General features: G+C 46.5%; 1 protein-coding gene across 2 annotated transcripts in view; it reads left to right on the top strand.

The window, feature by feature from the left end:
* ATG7 (autophagy related 7) overlaps window positions 1-16,696 on the top strand; it is a 262,756-nt gene extending 246,060 nt beyond the window's left edge. For both annotated transcript variants that reach the window (XM_027863695.1, XM_027863698.1), the window contains one exon: window positions 15,113-16,696. Coding sequence is in view for 1 of the 2 variants with exons in the window: in XM_027863698.1 (XP_027719499.1) it covers window positions 15,113-15,145 (33 nt within the window). In the remaining variant the exon portion in view is untranslated. The remainder of the gene's footprint in view (window positions 1-15,112) is intronic.
* Window positions 16,697-18,249: the final 1,553 nt, after the last annotated feature.

Genomic DNA, 18,249 nt, shown 5'->3' on the forward strand with positions numbered 1-18,249 from the left:
TGAGGATAAAAGGAACTCAAAGCACCAATCCAGGTTCCCAGGTTTAATCCCTGATCAGGTGTCTTTGTGAAACTATGGGACCTAATGAGAGACTTCGGGCCTCATATCCTGTTTTTTGCAGTTGTTTTACCAGGGGAAGAGGGGAGTGGCAAGAGGAGGTTACAGTCTCTAACTCCTTGCTGATGGGAGTTTCAGGATAACACAGGAAACTCCAGATCTCCCATAGCCTGCTCTGTTATCAATGGCTAGCAGAATTCAGGACCAGCCCAGCTAACTAGAATCCACTATCTTGATTTTGCCACTCCCATCCTCTGGCTCACCCCACCCACCTTTCTCAGGGGTTGGCAGAGAAGACTGTCTTGCTTTTATCCTGTTACTGATACCAGCCCATACTTCACACAAGAGGTCCTGAGTATTCTAGAATTAGCCCAGGCCTTCCCTCTGCAATGTCATGGAAGCCAGTGGTAGAGACTGGAGAAAAAATAGGAAAGAGCCACCTCATTATTCTCCACTTGTGGAACATCTCTGTGACACTCTTCCAAATGCACATGGTTAGGGGACCCAGCTATCTCCCCAGTTCTCCTGTGTGTGTTATCTGTGTCTAACCATGTTTCGTGTGACTAACACTGATGCCTAAGGCTTTGAGCCCCGTTCATGGCTCTGCATAAAGCACTCTGACTCAGTTGCTCAGTTTCCACAATACAACAGCTTGTCTCTGCAGCACTTTAAAATGTACAGAGTGCTTTTTTCATAACAGCTCTGTGAGGGAGGGGAGTACAAAAAGGATCATTCTCATTTTCTAAGGAGGAAACTGAGGCTCAGAGAAGAGAGATGACTTACCCAAAGTCATGCAGCTAGATCAATGGCAGCACCGGAATTCAAGCCCAGGGCTCTGGATCCCAAGTTCATTATTCTTTTCCCTGCACAAGCTTGCCCCATTAACTCCATGTGAACATGACCCATGCTTTATACTTGTTGGTGTCTCTCCTAGTACCTAGCACATCCTGTCTTGTACTTAGTGTTTTGTGAACATTGTTGGATGAAGATGTCATCACCCTTAGACCACTCATCTTCTGCAAGAGAAAGGCCCATACCTCACCTGGTGACACCTGTCACCTCTCTGTCCCTGGCTCCCAGGCATAGAGCACCTTTCTTTCAGTGTGGCCAGATCTCCATAACGATCCAAGGAAAGACAGCTGTGCCGGCATTCCCTTTCTGTGTTCAGTTTGTGTTTACCCCTTTATTTAGTGCCGTGATGTGGGTAGTTAAGCTTTATTTTGGGGCAAAAAACATGTGTCTCCATCTCCCAACCAGTTTTGAGATCTCATAAAGTGGCCATTGGCTGGCTCAGTCTCTTCTCCCTCGTGATCTTCCTTCTTTTTGGGACGTGGGTCCTCCATCTGCCAAACGAAGAAGTTGGATTAGGTGATCCTTCTATGTTCTAGCCAGGATCTGTGTTTAGTCTGGGATCTTAGCAGTGTATGAACAGCGCCATCACTGACCATCATCATGGAGCTCTCACCCAGGGTCTTAGGAATACTGCTAACAATCAAAGTGCATGCAGGGGACTTTGTCTGTTTGGGTTTTCCCAAGGTTTTCAAGCAGTTTCCACAATTCCCTTATATGTCACTACTCCTTAGCATGGACCCTTCAGTCTAATTGGCCATTCCCAATATACTCTCATACTTCTCCTGTGTTATCTCACCTTCTTGCCTTCTTACCAGTTCAGTGCAGATTTTGCCCAGTCTTTAAGGCCTAAGTCAAGATCCCCCTCCATCACAAAAGTCTTGTTTTCCCAGCCCAGAGTGCTCTTCTGGAAATGTCTATAGCAGTCTAGTGTGTGGTACCAGTCTAACACTTGATTACATACTTCCTTCCACAGCATTTTTCCTTCTAATGTTTCATTTAGATTATCATTTTTCATTGTGGTACATGGACCTCTGGGGATCCTTGAGAACCTTTCAGGAGGCCTGCAAGGCTAAAACTATTTTCCTAATAATACTAAGATTTTATTTGCCTATTAAAATACTTCCCCCTTTTCCAACTACATATCTATGTGAGGCTGGATTGTCTTTACAGACTTCAACCAAAACAACATATCACAACACATTAAATGCAGAAGCAGATATGAGAATCCAGCTGTTTTCTATTAATCCAGACATTAGAGATGTGCAGAAATATGTAAATTTTTAAAATACCACTCTTCTTACTATTTTTTTGAAAATAGTTATTTTTCATAAAATGACATTTATATTAACGTACTAGGATGATTATTATTGTAATTAAAAGTATTAAATTAATTGTTTAAATGAATTAGTAAAACTTTTAAAATATGTATCAGTATTAATTTCTAATATGATTGATATCAGCAGATATAAACTGTATAAATAAAAACTTGTTGAGGTTCTCAGTAACTTTTAAGAATATAAAGGTGTCCCTAGACCGAAAAGTTAAAGAACTGCTGATTGAGGTGATTTCTAAGGCCCCCACTAGCGCTCCACTTCTATGTAGCCATGATTCTTTGTGTGTTAGGGTTAGGTCCCCAGGCAGCGTAATAAGACTCCCATCAGAGGTAGAGATGATGTGTCCTTTGCTTCTCATACCCCCTCAGCTTATTCCCCCCATGCACCCAGCAAGCACTCATTCTCAGGCAGTTGGCCATTAGGGAAGAATAAGGTTCCATTTCATTGTCCTGGGGCCTGTGGATGAACTCGGAGGGAAACAATCTGGGCAGCCACATGGCAAACTGAGACTCTTCAGGTTGCCCTGACTTCTTTGTCCCTGTGAGTGAAATGTAGGAGCTTGTCCAGACACTTTGACTGGGCAACCTCTTTCAGAATCACTCCAGGTGATGTTGAAATGCTCACAAATGGGCGCTTCTTGGGTACTTACTGTACCCTCCACACTGTCCTGAAAAGTACTGGGCAGGGCCCAAGGATGTCAGACAACACCGGACCCTCCTTGGGGACAGGGCATGTCACCTTTTGTGAATCTCTGTATTCCCAGAGCCCAGCACAGTGCTTTCTTTGTACTCGGTAGATGTTAAATGAATGTTTTTTAAATGCTTGTTGAATGTGCCAAAAGTGAACAAGAGTATGTAATTAGAGGTTAAATTGTGAGTTTTTGACAGTAAGTGCTACAAGAATTTAAAGGACTAGAGGATAAGGCAGGGCTAGATGGTCAGAATGGTCTCATGGAGGAATTGGCACTTGGTTGGCCCCTTGAAGGATGGGAGAAATTAGCAGAAGTCTGCTTTAGAGAGACCAACTTGAAGTTGTCTGTTTATCGACACTGGTCACGGTTCCCTGGTCACTTCTATGAGAATATGATGGAGAGAGGCCACAAGGATAAGCTGGCACTTTCACCAAGTGAAACTGAGCCGGGTCTAAATGCTGCTGCTCTTGACTCTAGGCTAGGCAGGCCAACCTCATCCCTTGAGCTTTCTGTCTCTTCCATTAATGGGCTCATGGCTTTGCTTAAACACTTCTCAGAGAGGGATGGGCAAAGGTTTAAGAAGGCTCCTTTAAGAAGGAGCAAAATGTTTGCACCAGGCTTTTACCCATGGTTAATTCCAAGTACTCAACCCTGAATGTAGAAACACACACACACCCCCACACACACACACACCCATTTCCCTCCCTGTGGTGTGCCCTGCCCTTCCTCCTCTCTCACCGTCCCCAAAGGGCAGCTGGGTTTTGGATGAATCTGACCCATCTGGTGGTAAGGGAAGTTCTCACCCCACCTTGAACAGCTGCCTCTGCCGTCAGGAAGGAGGCTGGGCTGCTTACTGGTAGTGCCGCTGGAGAGGTGTGTCTCACGTCAGCCTTCCTGCCCCAAGGGTGGCAGCTGCGGATGTAGTTGTGTTCTGTGACACTCAGTGGCTGAGTTCGGCGGCAGCCTTCTGTGAGCTGGGCAGGAAGTAGTTTTCCACTCTTGGTGCGAGCTGGGATAGACTCTGAGTAATAGAGAGTGGATTAGACCGGTGCCACCCGGCCATTTAGAAGGAGAGCAGTGTCCCACTTAGGGCATGGTGAATTTTGATTTAGAGTGGAGGAAGAATGAGATATTACAGTGGGGAGGATTCCCCATGACCCGCAACATCTTGTGAGAGCCAGCTACCTGAGAAGAGGGGGTGAAGGTGCCCAGAGGAAGTAGAAGTGGTCCAGAAAGGAAGAATGGAGGACTCTGAAGAAGAAATGTTGGCACTGGGAAGGGCCTTCAATACTGAATAGTCCATTGCCTTTATTTTCAAGGTTATGGTACTGAGGCCCTGAGAGTAGAAGCGACTTTGCCTGAGGTCACTCAGCCAGTTAGGGGCAGGGCCAGCACTAGCACCCAGGCATATTGTCTCCAGATCCCATGTGTATTTTCACAACTTTCTAATGTAGAACAAACTGTCTGCTTTAATATTTGCTCCATGGCCCTCTCTGCAAGCCACTAGTGCGCTTCGTACTCTGAAGTTCTCCAGGAAGTGTGGACCGTGTTTCTCTTCAATGGCTGGCACCCACTTAGTCTCACCAGGCAACAGTTAACTGGGTGCTGATCACCAGGCAACAGTTAACTGGGTGCTGATCACTAGGCAACAGTTAACTGGGTTCTGAACTCACCCCTACATCCCTCACAAGGGATTTCAGATGCAACCTATTGTCTGAATGCTGGACTGAGCCATGCCCTCCTCCTTGGGTTACCGCTCTGGAGTGTCCAGATGTGCTCATGGTAAATGGGCCTTCATGCCCAACAAGGACTGGCCTCCAACCTGCCAAGCTATAAACCAGTCAGGATCTCTGCCATAACCACCATGTGCCAAGTATAACAAAGCAAAGGTCTGTATAGTGCCTCAAGGTTTACAAAGTGTTGATTATCTTATCTGGTCTCCATGGGCATCAGCCTTGTGAGGTGTAAGGAGTACATGCCTCATTATCCCCGTCTCTCAGAGGAGGAAACTGAAGCACAGAGACAGAGGTTCAGTGACCAGCTCAGGGAACATGGCTTCTAAGAGCTGGGATGAGGTCCTGATGGGCTCCTGACCCGGGCTCTCATTCTATCCTGAGGACGTACCCCCAGGGCCAACCCTCTCCTTCCTGAGAAACCTGGCAGGATTTGGTCTGTGTGACCCCAACGTCCCCTTCTGATATCTTGGCCTTGCCCCAGCTGTCCAGTTTGCTTTTGCCGGCTCTCATCTTGAAAGGGGAGCCAATAATTAATCCATGATACAGAGTGCTGGCCCTCAGGAGGCATATATTCTTCTCTTGGCTCTGCCATGAACTCACTGTATGGCCTTGACATTCCCTCACCAGGCCTCAGTTCCATGTCTGTAAAATGAGAAGTATTAACTCGATGATGTCTAGAGACTGTTCCAACTCTGAAGGTCACCATTACATTCAAAACAGGATCCAGGTGAGGGTAGCAGCAGCTCCCATGTACATAGCATTGTGTTGGGCTAGGTCGTGCCCTCGTGGGCCACACAGTTGAGGAGGAAGAGGAGACAGCATAGGTTACTTTCATCTACAGTCATACAAGATGGACGCCTTGGAGACATACAAGCAGCATGCCCAGCCCTCAGCTGGTAAGGGGAGGGCTTCAGGCATCAGCGACAGGTCAGTTCTGGGCAGAGGCCTTCCTCCTTGGTATCCTGTGAGTCACATCTCATTCACTCAGTTCCCACAGGGTTCCTGAGGAGGGAAGCATGGGGGGAGCAGGGCATAGCAGGTTCAGCCCCAACACAGCCAAGCTGTTGGACGGCCTCACTCACATTCCCTCCAGGACTGTTCCCGCTGAGCCTGATGAGTAACAGCCCATCTCTGAGGCATCCACCCAAACTCTAGTGGAGTCTCCCACATTGCATCGACCCTCACCTAGTGGGCAGCCTCCCCAGCTGGCCTTTGGGGAGAACAGTACTCCTCCTCTAACCCTGACACAGCTACAACTGGCTGGACAGTGACCCATCCGCCCTCCAGGCAGAGTGGCCAGCCCAGAGCCCTAGGGGTGGACAGATTCTTCAGCTCCTGCCTGTCAGTCATAGGAACAACCACAACCAGAGTTCCAGGGGACCCCAAAGGGTCATTCAGATCCACTGGGAGGAGCACTCAATTTAGAGTGAGAAGACGGGTTTGAATCCTAACCCTGAGGGCTTGGGCAAGTCACTGAAACTCTCTAGGGTTCAGTTTCCCCAATTTAAAAAATGCTTATTAAGCATTATGCTACAGCAATGAAGAAGTAACAGTCCTTAACTGACTCAAGCAGTAGGTCGTACAGTGGATGGAGTCGGGAAGACCCGAGTTCAAATCCTGCTTCAGATGCTTACTGGTTATATGACCCTGGGCAAGTCAGCCTCCTCAGTTTCCTCATCTGTAAAACAGACCTACCCCACAGGGTTATTGTGAGATAAAATGAGATAATAAAGTACTTTGCAAACATTGAAGTAATATACAGATGGCCAGCTCTGGTTATAATGATAACAATTATGGTTATGAAGCTTCCAGAGTAATAGAACAAGCGCAGAGATAAATACAATCCAGAGTAGACAGTAATAGAGACAAAGGAAATCTATGAGGCAGAATTCTATGAGCAATCTAAGCATGACTAGTCCATGGAAGGAGGTGATATCTGAGACAAGGACAGACTTCAACAAATGAACGTGCAGATGGGGAGGGTGCAGTCCCTTCCAAGTTTGAGGCATGTTGCTTGCAGTAAAAAATGCTAAGATGGAATGGGCGGTAGACAGTTGTCTTCTGACTGGATGAAAAGATGTTTCCTCGCAGCTCTGAGCCCTAGAATGTAGGCCAGCCACTCCATTTAACATCTAAGGATGCTGAGGCCAAGAGAGATGGCCACAAGACAAAACTGGAGCTGCAGCCTGCCTGCCTTCCCAGGTCATCGCACTGGACCCTCAGCTGTCTCCCCACAAAATTTCTAAATGTGTTCTTTACTCACAGCAGAAAAGACAGAAGTGACAAGCATCACTGTCTTTTTGGCTGAGATACATCCAGTAAAAACAAAACAAAACAAAAACCCGGGGTGGTGGGAGGTGCTCAAGCCCTCTTGCCTTTGAGTCAAGCACGAAGCCTCAGTAGAAAAGAAATTTGCTTTATTCCTATGGAAGTCTAGAGTTGAAAGAGCAGCCAGGGTGTTTGTATTTACCTTGACAGGTTCTCAGTCCCTTACACAGGGCAAGGTGAAAATGTGTGTGTAAACAAACTGTTCCTTCGATATTTTCCATTCACGTTAGTGCCGTTTTGCAACCCGTTCTCAGAATTCTGAAGGGCTGCCTGCGTAGTTGGGGAACAGATCTCCAGAAAGCTGGAGACACAGTGAGGGCTAGAGGTTCAGAGATCCCTCAGGGTCAGGTTCAAATAACAAATTTCCTGGCATGGAGGCATTGCAAATCCTAGTGAAAAGTCTACCTTCACTGAAAGCTCTTGGGCTGGGCTGGGCTCCTCCACCCCTTTGCTCCTTGGGCTCAGTGGCACAGAGGCTGACTCCCTGTCCTGCAAGATACGGGCCTGGAGGCCAGAGTGCCCTGTGTTCTGGTTCTCTGTTGCACTCTTTGGGCCCTGCTCAGGCCGGGTTTCTCAGCTGCACGTTTTCAAGTTGGAAGGCCTTTACGGGTCATCATGTCCAACCCTCTCATTTCACAGATGTTGAAGCTGACATTCAGAGACAGAAGGGACTTGCCCCAGGTTAAGCAGCAAGTAAGAGGCAGAACCAAGGCTGGACCCCAGGCCCACTGCCTCCCAATCTGGCGTTCTTCCTACTGCACACGCTGCCTTGCACCGAAAGTACCGTCTAAATTCATGCTGTGGTTTATCCCCCGTAAAAGATATGGGGCTTGGCCTAGAGACTCCCCAAGGGCCTGTCCATCTCTGGAGTTCAGGAGACTGGAAATCGAGAAGTAAATGGGCATCTCCTGTTGCCAGGTCTCAGATGATTCCGAGGGGGGGAAGGGGGGGAAGAGAAAGAAAGTTCTTTCAAGATAGTGAATTAGAGCCCCCCAAATGCCCTCCTACCCCAAGTCTTTGTTCTTTTTCACATTAAGAGTTACTCTGACTAACCCCTTTTGTCTCCTGGGGACTGTTCTTATAATTTGGGTCAGGTCCCAAGACATAATCTTGGATTTCCCCTCTGTCTCCCCAGCCCCGAAACTTCCCTCAGCACCACAGTTTCTCCAGGAGAGTGGGCTGGTTTAGGGGTGCTCTAGAGAAGGTTCTCATAATCTGGAATCCACAGACCCTGCTTGTGGAAAGATTTCAAAGGGATATGTGAACTTGGATGGGAAAAAAATTCCATTTTATTCTCAGTAAACTTTAACTGAAATTTAGCATTGCTTTCAATTATGAACTTTCAAAACATGATTCTGAGAAGGGTTCCATAGGCTTCATCACACTGCCCAGGGGTTCCAGGACACAGACAAGGTAAAGAACCCCTGGGCTGTAAGAGATCTTTGGGGAATGTAATTTACATGTACATTTCCCTGGGACTTCTCCAGATATCTCTGCACCAGCATGGCTTTTCAGGGGCCTGATTTGGCTCTAAGCTAGTCCCCTGACTGCCGTCAGCATCTGAGTGACTGGGAACCCCCCAGCCAAACCAGGTGTCCCTTCCAAATGGGACCTGTTTTGGTGGCACATTTCTAGGAGGTGAAGAAAGGAAATCAGGAGAGGCAATTGAGGTTTGTCTGTCTCCCAAAGGCTCAGAAATGGCCCACTTCCCAGGGCTCTTCCCACTTTGGTTCCTCAGAGGCATCCTTGACCCCGTCATCATGGAGAAAGCTGGAGGGTAGAAATTAAACATTTTAAAGAGACGATGGCTTTTACTTCAAGCCTTTCAGTGGACTTGCTACTCCATCAGTGGGAGGGCCCTCCAATGGAAGGAGTCCCAACTCAGTCATACCTTCTCACTCTAGGCAGCTCTTGTCCACAATCTCCGTAAATCAGGGGCTCCACAATGTGCTGGAGGCCTTACCCTGTTTTAGACTTCTTAGCATTGCCTGGGCCCAGGGCAATACTCGATGTTACTTCTTGTGTGTGTGTCACTGTTGGCGATATGCCCGTAGCTTATTCACATTTGCCGTGTGTCTGTCCGTTGACCTTTAGATCACCCATAGTTGTGGTTCTTTGGAAGTTGTGTTATTCTGTAATTTTCAAGAATATTGATATTTAAAAGACAGCTTTTTTGTTCCTGAGAGCAATTTGGGAACATTGAAAGTGCCGGGCACTTTCCCAAAATGCCATCCAGCTGACTCTTCCTCCTGTTCCATTCATTGTTCAGGAGCAGTGTTTCCAAAACATATGTAGTGATGGATTAGCCCAGAGCCTTATGCATTCAACTCTCTATCATGGTCTGGATATTAAGCATTCATAGATCACACACAGACTTAGCATTGAAAGGACCTAGAGGTCATCTAGTCTAACCCTTTCATTTTGCAGATGAGGAAACTGAGGCTCAGAGAAGTTAAAATGGCTTGTCCACATTCACCCAGAGAGAAAGTGTCAGGACCTGGCCCCAAGTTCCCACTCTGTTCCATGCCTTCTTACTTCCCTGTTATTCCCCTCTATGTGGATTGCTTGCTCAAACTCTGTTGAGTGAGCATGCGTTGGATTTAGGAAGCTTCATCACAGTGTTGTCTGCCTGTGGCACCTTTGGAGAAGACCTCCCTATCTATGAGGAATTATGTTTCCATTGTGCTGGATGTCAGGCCTAATAGAGGCACTTTCTCTCTGTTTTGATATGCCTTGACACTCAGAATATGGTGGAACAACGTCACACTTCATCAAGGAATCTTGTAGAATCTTAGTATGTATTGAAGTGAAGACCCCTTGTTGGAGGAAAGACATGAGGCCTTCATTTTACACCACTGGATTAAATATTTTGTTATAGTCAACAAATGATAAAAAGTGGTATTGTATACTTACTGCATCTTTTATTCAGTGTTGTGACTATGAGAATATGGTTTGTGGTAGAATGTGATTTGTGAAAGCCTGCCTGTTTCCTTCTTATGTTTCTCATCAAGAATATCCTAAGTACCTGTACAGATCAGTCTTTTTTTTTTTAATCCATTTTATTTTCAGTTTTGAATAATCTCTTTCCTCCTGTCTCTCCCTCTCTCCTCTTCTCCCCAATGAGAAGGCAAGAAAAACAAAACCCATTAGAAATATGTATAGTCATGAAATTCTCAAAGATTCTAGAGAGAGGAAAAAAGTACATGAGTCAGTGGTTACTGAAGTCCTCTCAATTGCCTGTTTGGTAGTAAAGCCATCTGTGATTTTTTTCCCAACTGATTATCCAACTTGATTTCAGCTATCTTGAGAACTGATCCCTTAATGTCTTCAATATTTTGTCACCTTCAGCATGGATTTCCTTTTTCTGATCTCAGTCTGGTCCAGCTGCTCTGCCTTCCATTTCCTCCTGACGCAGTTCTGGGATTGAGATGTGTGAGACCAAATATGGTAGTTCCATTGTTAATGATGAAGCAAGTATTTTTTTTTTAAACACAAATGCTGACAGATCTGTGTTCCATTTCTTCGTTGTCGAAGAAATGTTCTTGAGATGAGCTGGCTCAAATCCAAGCTCTCTGCAAACATGTTTATCTTTGCACTGTTTCTTGACTTTTTCTGAGGCAGTATCACTCAAAATCTTCCATCCTCTTTTTCTGTATTCAGGTAAGTAGAGGATACACAATCAGAAGATTTTTTTGTGAGCGAATCCAAACATGGGTACTAATATCAGAAGCCCTACTCTGGGATGAGATCCTGAAGGGGCAAGATGCCTTAGGCTCTGGTCTCGAGTAGTGCTGAAGAGGGGAAAGGCTTGGTATCTGAGACTCTGGATCCAGATGGAGTATAATCACGCAATAGCAACTCTACCCCTAGTCTTGTTTCACTCAGTCCAACCAAAGACCCTTTGTTGCAGTTAGTTGAGATAAAAAAAAGTAGCAGTAGATTCTGGGGCCAGTAAAGTGTGAAGAGAAAGAAGGTCTCCTGAACCCATCCCTGAGCAGCCTGAGTCTAGGGCACCCACTCTTACCTGTCAAGTGATGAAATTCTGCCTTAACTTGGCCCCACTCCTATGCTTCTGCTTAGCTATATTGTTTCCATTTATAAGTCTTCTTACCACAACTTCCCAAACAGGAGTGGAAACTTTCTGAAGGAAGATCATGTCTTCTCCCTCTGTGTGTCCCTCAAATCAGCCACCATACTGCTAGCAACACAGTGGATGTTTACTCTTGAACCATATTTTTATTGGAAATGAAAAATGTTGATTCTGTAAGTGAGAGGTATGAGCTGGACAAATTAAATGCTCAAGTGAGCCAACCTCTACCTTAGCTGAACTCGATTAAGCAAACATTTCTTAAACACCTGTTCTGTATAATGCCCCATGCTATGTCAGCACTAATTGAACCATCCCCCTTCTCAAGGAGCACCTGTCCTTCAGTGAGATAGACCATGTACAGAGAGTTGTGAATATGAGATAGTCTGAAGAGAGACAGAGCACAAGGGAATGGGACTACAGAAGCCATCCCCAGCAAGATGGCACTAGAGTGGAACCTTGCTGGATGGTCAAGACCATGAGAGGTGGAGATTAGGGAGGAATTCATTACAGGCATGGCTGAGTTTTGTGCAGCTGTTTGGAAGTAGGGGGTGAGGTCAGGGGGAGCGTGTTGTCTAGCTTGGCCAGCACCTAGAGCTTGTGACCAGGCTTGATATGAAATAAGTGTGAAAAAGTGGATTGAAACCAGCTTGGGAAGGGTCTTGTTTCTAGGCTGAAGGTTTGTATTTCATCCTAAAGGCAATAGGAATCCACTGAACTTTTTGGGGGCAGCAGAGCGACTTAGCCAGACCTGCACTTTAGGTGGATTATTTGATAGCTCCCTAGAATATGGATTGAGAAAGGGAAAGAATGGAGGCAAGAAAACCAGTCAGGAGACTATTAAAATAATGGAGGTAAGAAATGATTAGGGCCCAAATTAAAGTGAGGATTGTAACTGGAGAAGAGGGGATGGTGCAGAAGTGGCATCAGTAGATGGGCAATTGACTGGAGAGGGGGAGTGAGGAAGAAGGGTCGAGGCTAATGCTGAGGTCATGAGACTGGTTCACAGCGAAGATGATCATGTTGGAGGAAGCCAAGGTCTAGGAGAGAACATGACAAGTTCCATTTTGGATGTGTTGAGTCCAAGGGGCTGATGGGACATCCAAGGGTAGTTGTCAAGCAGGTGTTTCATCCCACTGGAGTTTGAGAGATTAGAATTCAGTATGTCAATTTCATACCCATCAACACAGAGATAATAACTGAATTTAGATGAGATGGTGAGGCTACCCAGGAAGAGAATGTCAAGAGAAAAGAGAAGAAAGCCAGGCTAGAACACTGGGGAACCAGTAAGGAGGACGGATGATAAGGGTCAAGCAAAGGAGAATGAGGAAGAGTCAGACATGTAGGAGAACCAGAAGAAGGCCGTATCTGAGAAGCCAAGGGAGCCAAGGGGAGACAGAAGAAAGAAGAGGTGTTGTATAAGCAGTGGTGTCAAACCTGAAGCCACTAATCCTTACAGAAGGAGCCCCGTGGGCCCCATATTGATTTAATTCAACATGTAGTTTTCTCTCTGTATTATTATATTTTTACTTATTTTGTTAAATATTTCCCAATTACATTTTAATCTAGATCCCACAGCAGCTGCACTTAGGAGGGTAACGGAGGGAGCGGTCAACAAAAAGGAATAATTAAAAGCTAACATTCCTTCTGCTAGTAAATGCCCAGAATTTCAGAGCATAGTTCATACACTCCTCAGATGTGGAGAATGGAGATCATTAGAAATACTACATTATAGGCAATAGTACATCAGTAATAAACATCTCTTCTGTAATGTGATTAAAGTAACTGTATTCTTATTAACAATCTTTAATTACTGCATTAATGGAATCTGGAGCTAAAAGGGACCTTGGAGGTCATCTAATCCAGCACACTGCTCAATTCCTAAATTCCTCCCATAATAAAACATCCTTGGTGGAAAATTATCCCAACTTTTCTCAAAACACTGGAAACTCATCTCACTGAAATCAAGAAACATGTCTCCATTGGCTAATGATACATCCGAATGTGGTGGGTGTTGGTAGGCTATGGCCCATTTCCAGTGATGATCTGGACATGAGAAATAGCAGAGAAGACACACATGACCACCCAGGGTGGTGTGGGGGCAGATTGTAGCCAGAAGGATGAAGAGAAGAGGCAGGGTCTGGATGTGACACTATAACCCATGGATTATTTTAAAATATTTGTTGTACAAGCAAGTCGAGATCCAGTGGAGAGCAAAGTCAAAAGAAAAATAGCTAAGTGCATGCAATGGGAAGGACATAGAGTGGGAGAGCAGAGCACCAGGGTTTTCTCACAGATGGGTCACTCATTGACTGGGCAGGCCTCACTCTTCTCATCTTGTTAAATAAGACTGTGAAAAGAGATGGGGCTGAAAAGATCCCTTCCAGCTCTAAAATTCTGTTTCTATTTCCCTTCTCCCATTAAACTTAAAGCAGCATCAGTTGCTGCTTAGATACTTACTAGCTAGCTCTGTGACCCTGGGCAAGTCACTTAGCCCCCATTGCCTCAAAAATTAAAGCAGCATCAGTTGCTGCTTTAAGGAAGTCTTCCTAAGAAAACCTTTGCCTTCTCGCACCTCCAGCACCACAAACATTTCTGGTTACAACTCTCAGACACCTTGACCTGTCCACACTAACCACTTGCTAACCATTTCTTGTTGCTCAGTCGTGTCTGATTCTTCATGACACCATATGGACTTTTCTTGGCAAAGATGCTGGAGTGGTTTGCCATTTTCTTCTCCAAAGGACTGAGGCAAGCAGAAGTGAAGTGACTGGACCAGGGTCACACAGCTAATGAGTGTCTGAGGCCGAATTTAAGCTTACGTCGTTCTGACTCCAGGCCCAGCACTGTGCGCTATGGCACCCCCGAGCTGCCTTCCCCACTTGTAGATTGGTTCTGTAATCTGTGCCTTCAGCTGTCTTCAATGAAAATTGATGACTTCTTTATACCATTGCTCATGTCTAACTATTAATTCCTCTGCTTAATAAATAATATATCCAATCTCTTGATGTCTTCTTTCCAATCTAGAATAATAGTTTACTTTTCTATGACTTTACAGTTTACAAAGCACTTTCCTCCCTAACCGTAGGTAGTAAAAATTATTATTCTCACCACTTTACAGATGAGGAAACTGAGGCCAAGACTCATGGAGGTACATGACTCCTCTTTGGCCACAGAGCTCATAAGTATCAGAGCCTGGACCAGGAAGTCAAAGCCCTGGTCTTCTGACCCCAAGGCCATTGTTTCTTCCACTGCATCAGGATTCCTTAGCTGGAAACTTGCTAAATTCAGCAAGCATCTTTTTTTTTTTTTAAATTTTGGAGGCAGTGGGGGCTAAGTGACTTGTCCAGGGTCAGCTAGCTAGTAAGTGTCTAAGGCCAGATTTGAACTCAGGTCCTCCTAACTCCAGGGCCAGTACTCTATCCACTGTACCACTTAGCTGCCCCAGCAAGCATTTATTAAGTACCTATTATGTACTGGGTGCTATGGGGTACAGAACTTAAAACCAAACTTCAAGGAACTTACTATGTTCTACTGTTGGGGGAGTGGGGGTGGGGAGAATACCGGACGAACAGAGATAAGTAAATATAAAGTTATTTCAAGAGGGAGGAAGCCCCCCCGGACTGGGGAAGTCAGGAAAAGGAAAGGCTGGACAGAGGAGGCAAGGGCACTGAAGCCTCACTCTGTGAGGGGGAGGTGAGGGAGGGAGTGCATTCCTGATGTCGCCTATGTGACGGTTTTCAGGGCAGGAGATGGAAAGTCCTGTACATGAAACAGGTAGGGGGCCAGTTTGACTGGAGTGGAGAATGCATGAACAGGAGTAATAAGAAATGATCCCAGCCTCCTCCCAGCCACCCTCCTGGCCCTTTTTCAGTTTAGTGTTGTATGGCATCTTCTCTGAACCCCGTGCTTTTATAACCTGTTCAGGCTAACCTTTTTCTAAAGAGACTGTGGCTTGTTGAATTGAATTAGAACACAGCGGTTCCCCCAGCCTGAGTAACACTTGGCTGCTGTCTTCTCCTTGCAGATCTGGGACATGAGTGACGATGACACCATCTGAAGCAGGAACCGATTCCTGGTGGCCTCAAGCTCCAGGTGACCAGCCACCATCTCCTCGCTTGGCCTGCTTCTTACCCAGACCCAGCTGGTGTCCAGAAGCCGACTCACCCTTGGGACCGAAAGCCCAGCTGGCTGCTCTGGGAGCTATAATTCTCTTCACCTCTGCATCTACACTTCCTTTGTAGATGGGGTTTTGTATACCCCATCTTGCTTGCTCACCGTGTATATTCTGCGCTGTGAACTCATGGCTCACATACATAGCTACTCTATGTAACTGACAGTTTTCATTTTTCTACTTACTTTTCCCATCAATCCTGGGCTGATTTGCTTTGGAATTTCCATGCTTAGGGCTTTGAACCCTTCCCTCAAGCTCCCACTTTTCCTTAACCTTGGCAGATATTTGATATTCGAACTACCAGGGATTACCCCCACAGGTAGGAAGAACCAGGTATTCTGCAGGAGGAAGACAGCTCTGTCCTGTGGTCTGATGGCTTCTGGTTCACAGCATTCAGAAAAGTCCTGGAGGAGAAAATAAATAGCTGCCCATGTGCATTGTTACCCCTTTTTAAAGAAGAATGCCTCGCTTCATGCCATTCCTTATTGTAACCAAAATGTCCCTGCCTCCTTCTCATTCCTTCCTTTTAACCTAGGGTGTCCATGATGCCTATTGGGAAAGGAATGTTCACACCATGCTCCTGTTCCTTCTAGAATACCCGAGTGTGGGAAAAGCCCTGTCAACAAGCCAGGAGGAGGGTGAGAAGCCCATCCTATCTTCGTCTCCTCTTGGACCAGGAATTCTAGTGTTCTCCCAGACCCTATGGGTTTGGCTTTAGGTGCCCAGAACCAAGTGCTTGTGTTAAAGGAGATTACAGGTCTTTCCCAGAGGCCCCTCAGACCCCACTCTGGGTCAAAAGCACAGCAATAACATTTTCCCCCATAGGGCCTTCTCATCCCCTCACCTCTGCTGGTGTGCATGGCACAGTACCCACAATGCCCTACGAGGGCAGAGACAGGGATGGAAAGCCATTTCTGCCAGTATCTTGAGCCTGGCTCAGCTACAAGCTTGCCAACAGCAAGCCAGTTCCCATAGGTGCTGTCCCAAACCTTTGATCTGCTCTGCTCTCCTACCTGGACTGCAAGACAGGAAAGGCCAGAGAGGAACCTGTGGACGTTACATAGCAGAGTCCTCGCCGGCAAGCTCTGCGATCATAGGCAGGTCATCGCTATCTCCTAATCTGTGAAACGAAGGGGCCGGGCTTGGTGATGCAGTTCTGAGGTCCCTTCCAGCCCCAACAGTCTTTGTTTCCAGAGCCTGGTGGGCCAGTTTAACAAGCCTTGGGCCCCTGCCCTGCAGGCGGGCTCACTCATGGAGAGAACTCCACGGAGGTCAACTCTTGATTATTTTATCGTCTATATCTGTGTCCAGAGAAGCAGCTTACCCTGGCACAGGGTAAAGAATGGGATGGAGGTGAGAAGGGGCCGGGGAATGCCATCCAGTACGATGAAAGCCAGATGAATGGGTGAAAACAGGGAATAAACAGAGTCCATAGAACACTGTGGTGTGTGTTGGTTTCATTGATGAATTTGAGGCTATTTTCTGTTTTTAGCTCTTCCTGCCAGCTGAATATCTGTGTCCATCTCTTGGCATCCCTTGTAGTCTATGAGTTTCCATGTATCCTTTCTGGCTTTTGGGGGTCAGCTCCCCAGATTCCAAGTCACTACCTACCTGCCACTCCCTTTCCAATCCACAGATTCGTCTTCACACACCCTGACCTTCTCTAGGGAGAGTGGAGACTCTTCTGCCATAGCTACCCACTTCCCTTCCATCTCCTGGCTCCACGTCTGCGGCCTGTCCTGGCCAGAAGCTGCAACATCACATGCTCTTAAGAAGCCGTGTCTTGGTTAAGATGGCTGCTTCAGAAGGATTAGACACCTCTGAAATGGGCCTCCCCCCTTGCCACACGTATGAATTTGTGGTTGGACTGTATGACCCCTGGGATGAGGCTAAGTGAGCCCACTCTGCAGGTTATGCCCCTGCAAGCAAAGAGGAGACAGTGGCAAAGGACCAGGGAAGGGGAAAAGGAAAGTCTCAGAAAGTTCCCAGGCCCCAGACGTGGCACATTTCTGCCCAAAGGAGACTCTCATGTGATGAATCTTGAGGTCAGCCGCAAGGGTTAGCTTTTGTTTTGACACAGAGCAGTTCTGATAATGCCGGCACCTGGCGCCAGCCAGGGAGCTCTGCCAGGGCGTATAAAGGAGTTGGGGTGATACAAATACAAGATGGAGCCTTCTCTTTGAGAGTGTTTTCAAATGACAGTCACCAGACTGAGCCTTCTTGCGATGAGCTGCATGTGGCTTCCTGCCCTGGGCCGACAATGAGGCCCATCCTTTAGGGCCCCAGGAAACCAACCTGCTCCAAGAATGACCTCTCCCACACCCCGCAGCCCCAGCCCTACATCACAGCATGCATGATAAAGGAAAGCAAAGACAGTGTGACTGGTGTTACAATTATGTCTTTCAGGAGTGGGAAGAGAATAAGCATTGATTAAGTGCCATTATCTGCCAGGTTGATAGTGCTGTAGTGCTATGCACTTTTGAGATATCTCATTTGACCCCCCCAACCACCCTGGGAGGTAGAAACTGTTATTATCCCCATTTAACAACTGAAGAAACTGAGGCACGCAACAGTGACTTGCCCAGGGTGACACAACTAGGAATTCTGAACTCTTCCTGACTCCAGGCCCAGCAGGCTACCCAACATACCACCCGGCTGCCACCTGGCATGTTCAAACTCATGTTGGGGAGGTGGGGTTTTCTTGCCTTTTGGTTTCCATCAAGCACTAGCCAGGTACTCCAGAACAGACGTTAACCTGCTGGCAAACATTAACCGCGATATTCGATGCTCATTCGCCATTCATCCAGGTCATAGAGTTGTTCAGCATAATGTGCTTATCATTCTTTGTGGATCACATCCAAGGGTTTGCCAGAGATCAGGACATCAGTAGGGACCCAGTGACTGAACCGGGAAACCCAGGCCCTCTATCCTCCATGCAGTGTTTTAAATGATGATGGTAGTGGTCAAAAGACCCTTGGCAACCCTATGGG

Source organism: Vombatus ursinus, unplaced genomic scaffold, assembly GCF_900497805.2.
Source record: "Vombatus ursinus unplaced genomic scaffold, bare-nosed wombat genome assembly UNPS02014773.1, whole genome shotgun sequence".
In the NCBI taxonomy this organism is placed as follows: Eukaryota; Metazoa; Chordata; class Mammalia; order Diprotodontia; family Vombatidae; genus Vombatus; species Vombatus ursinus.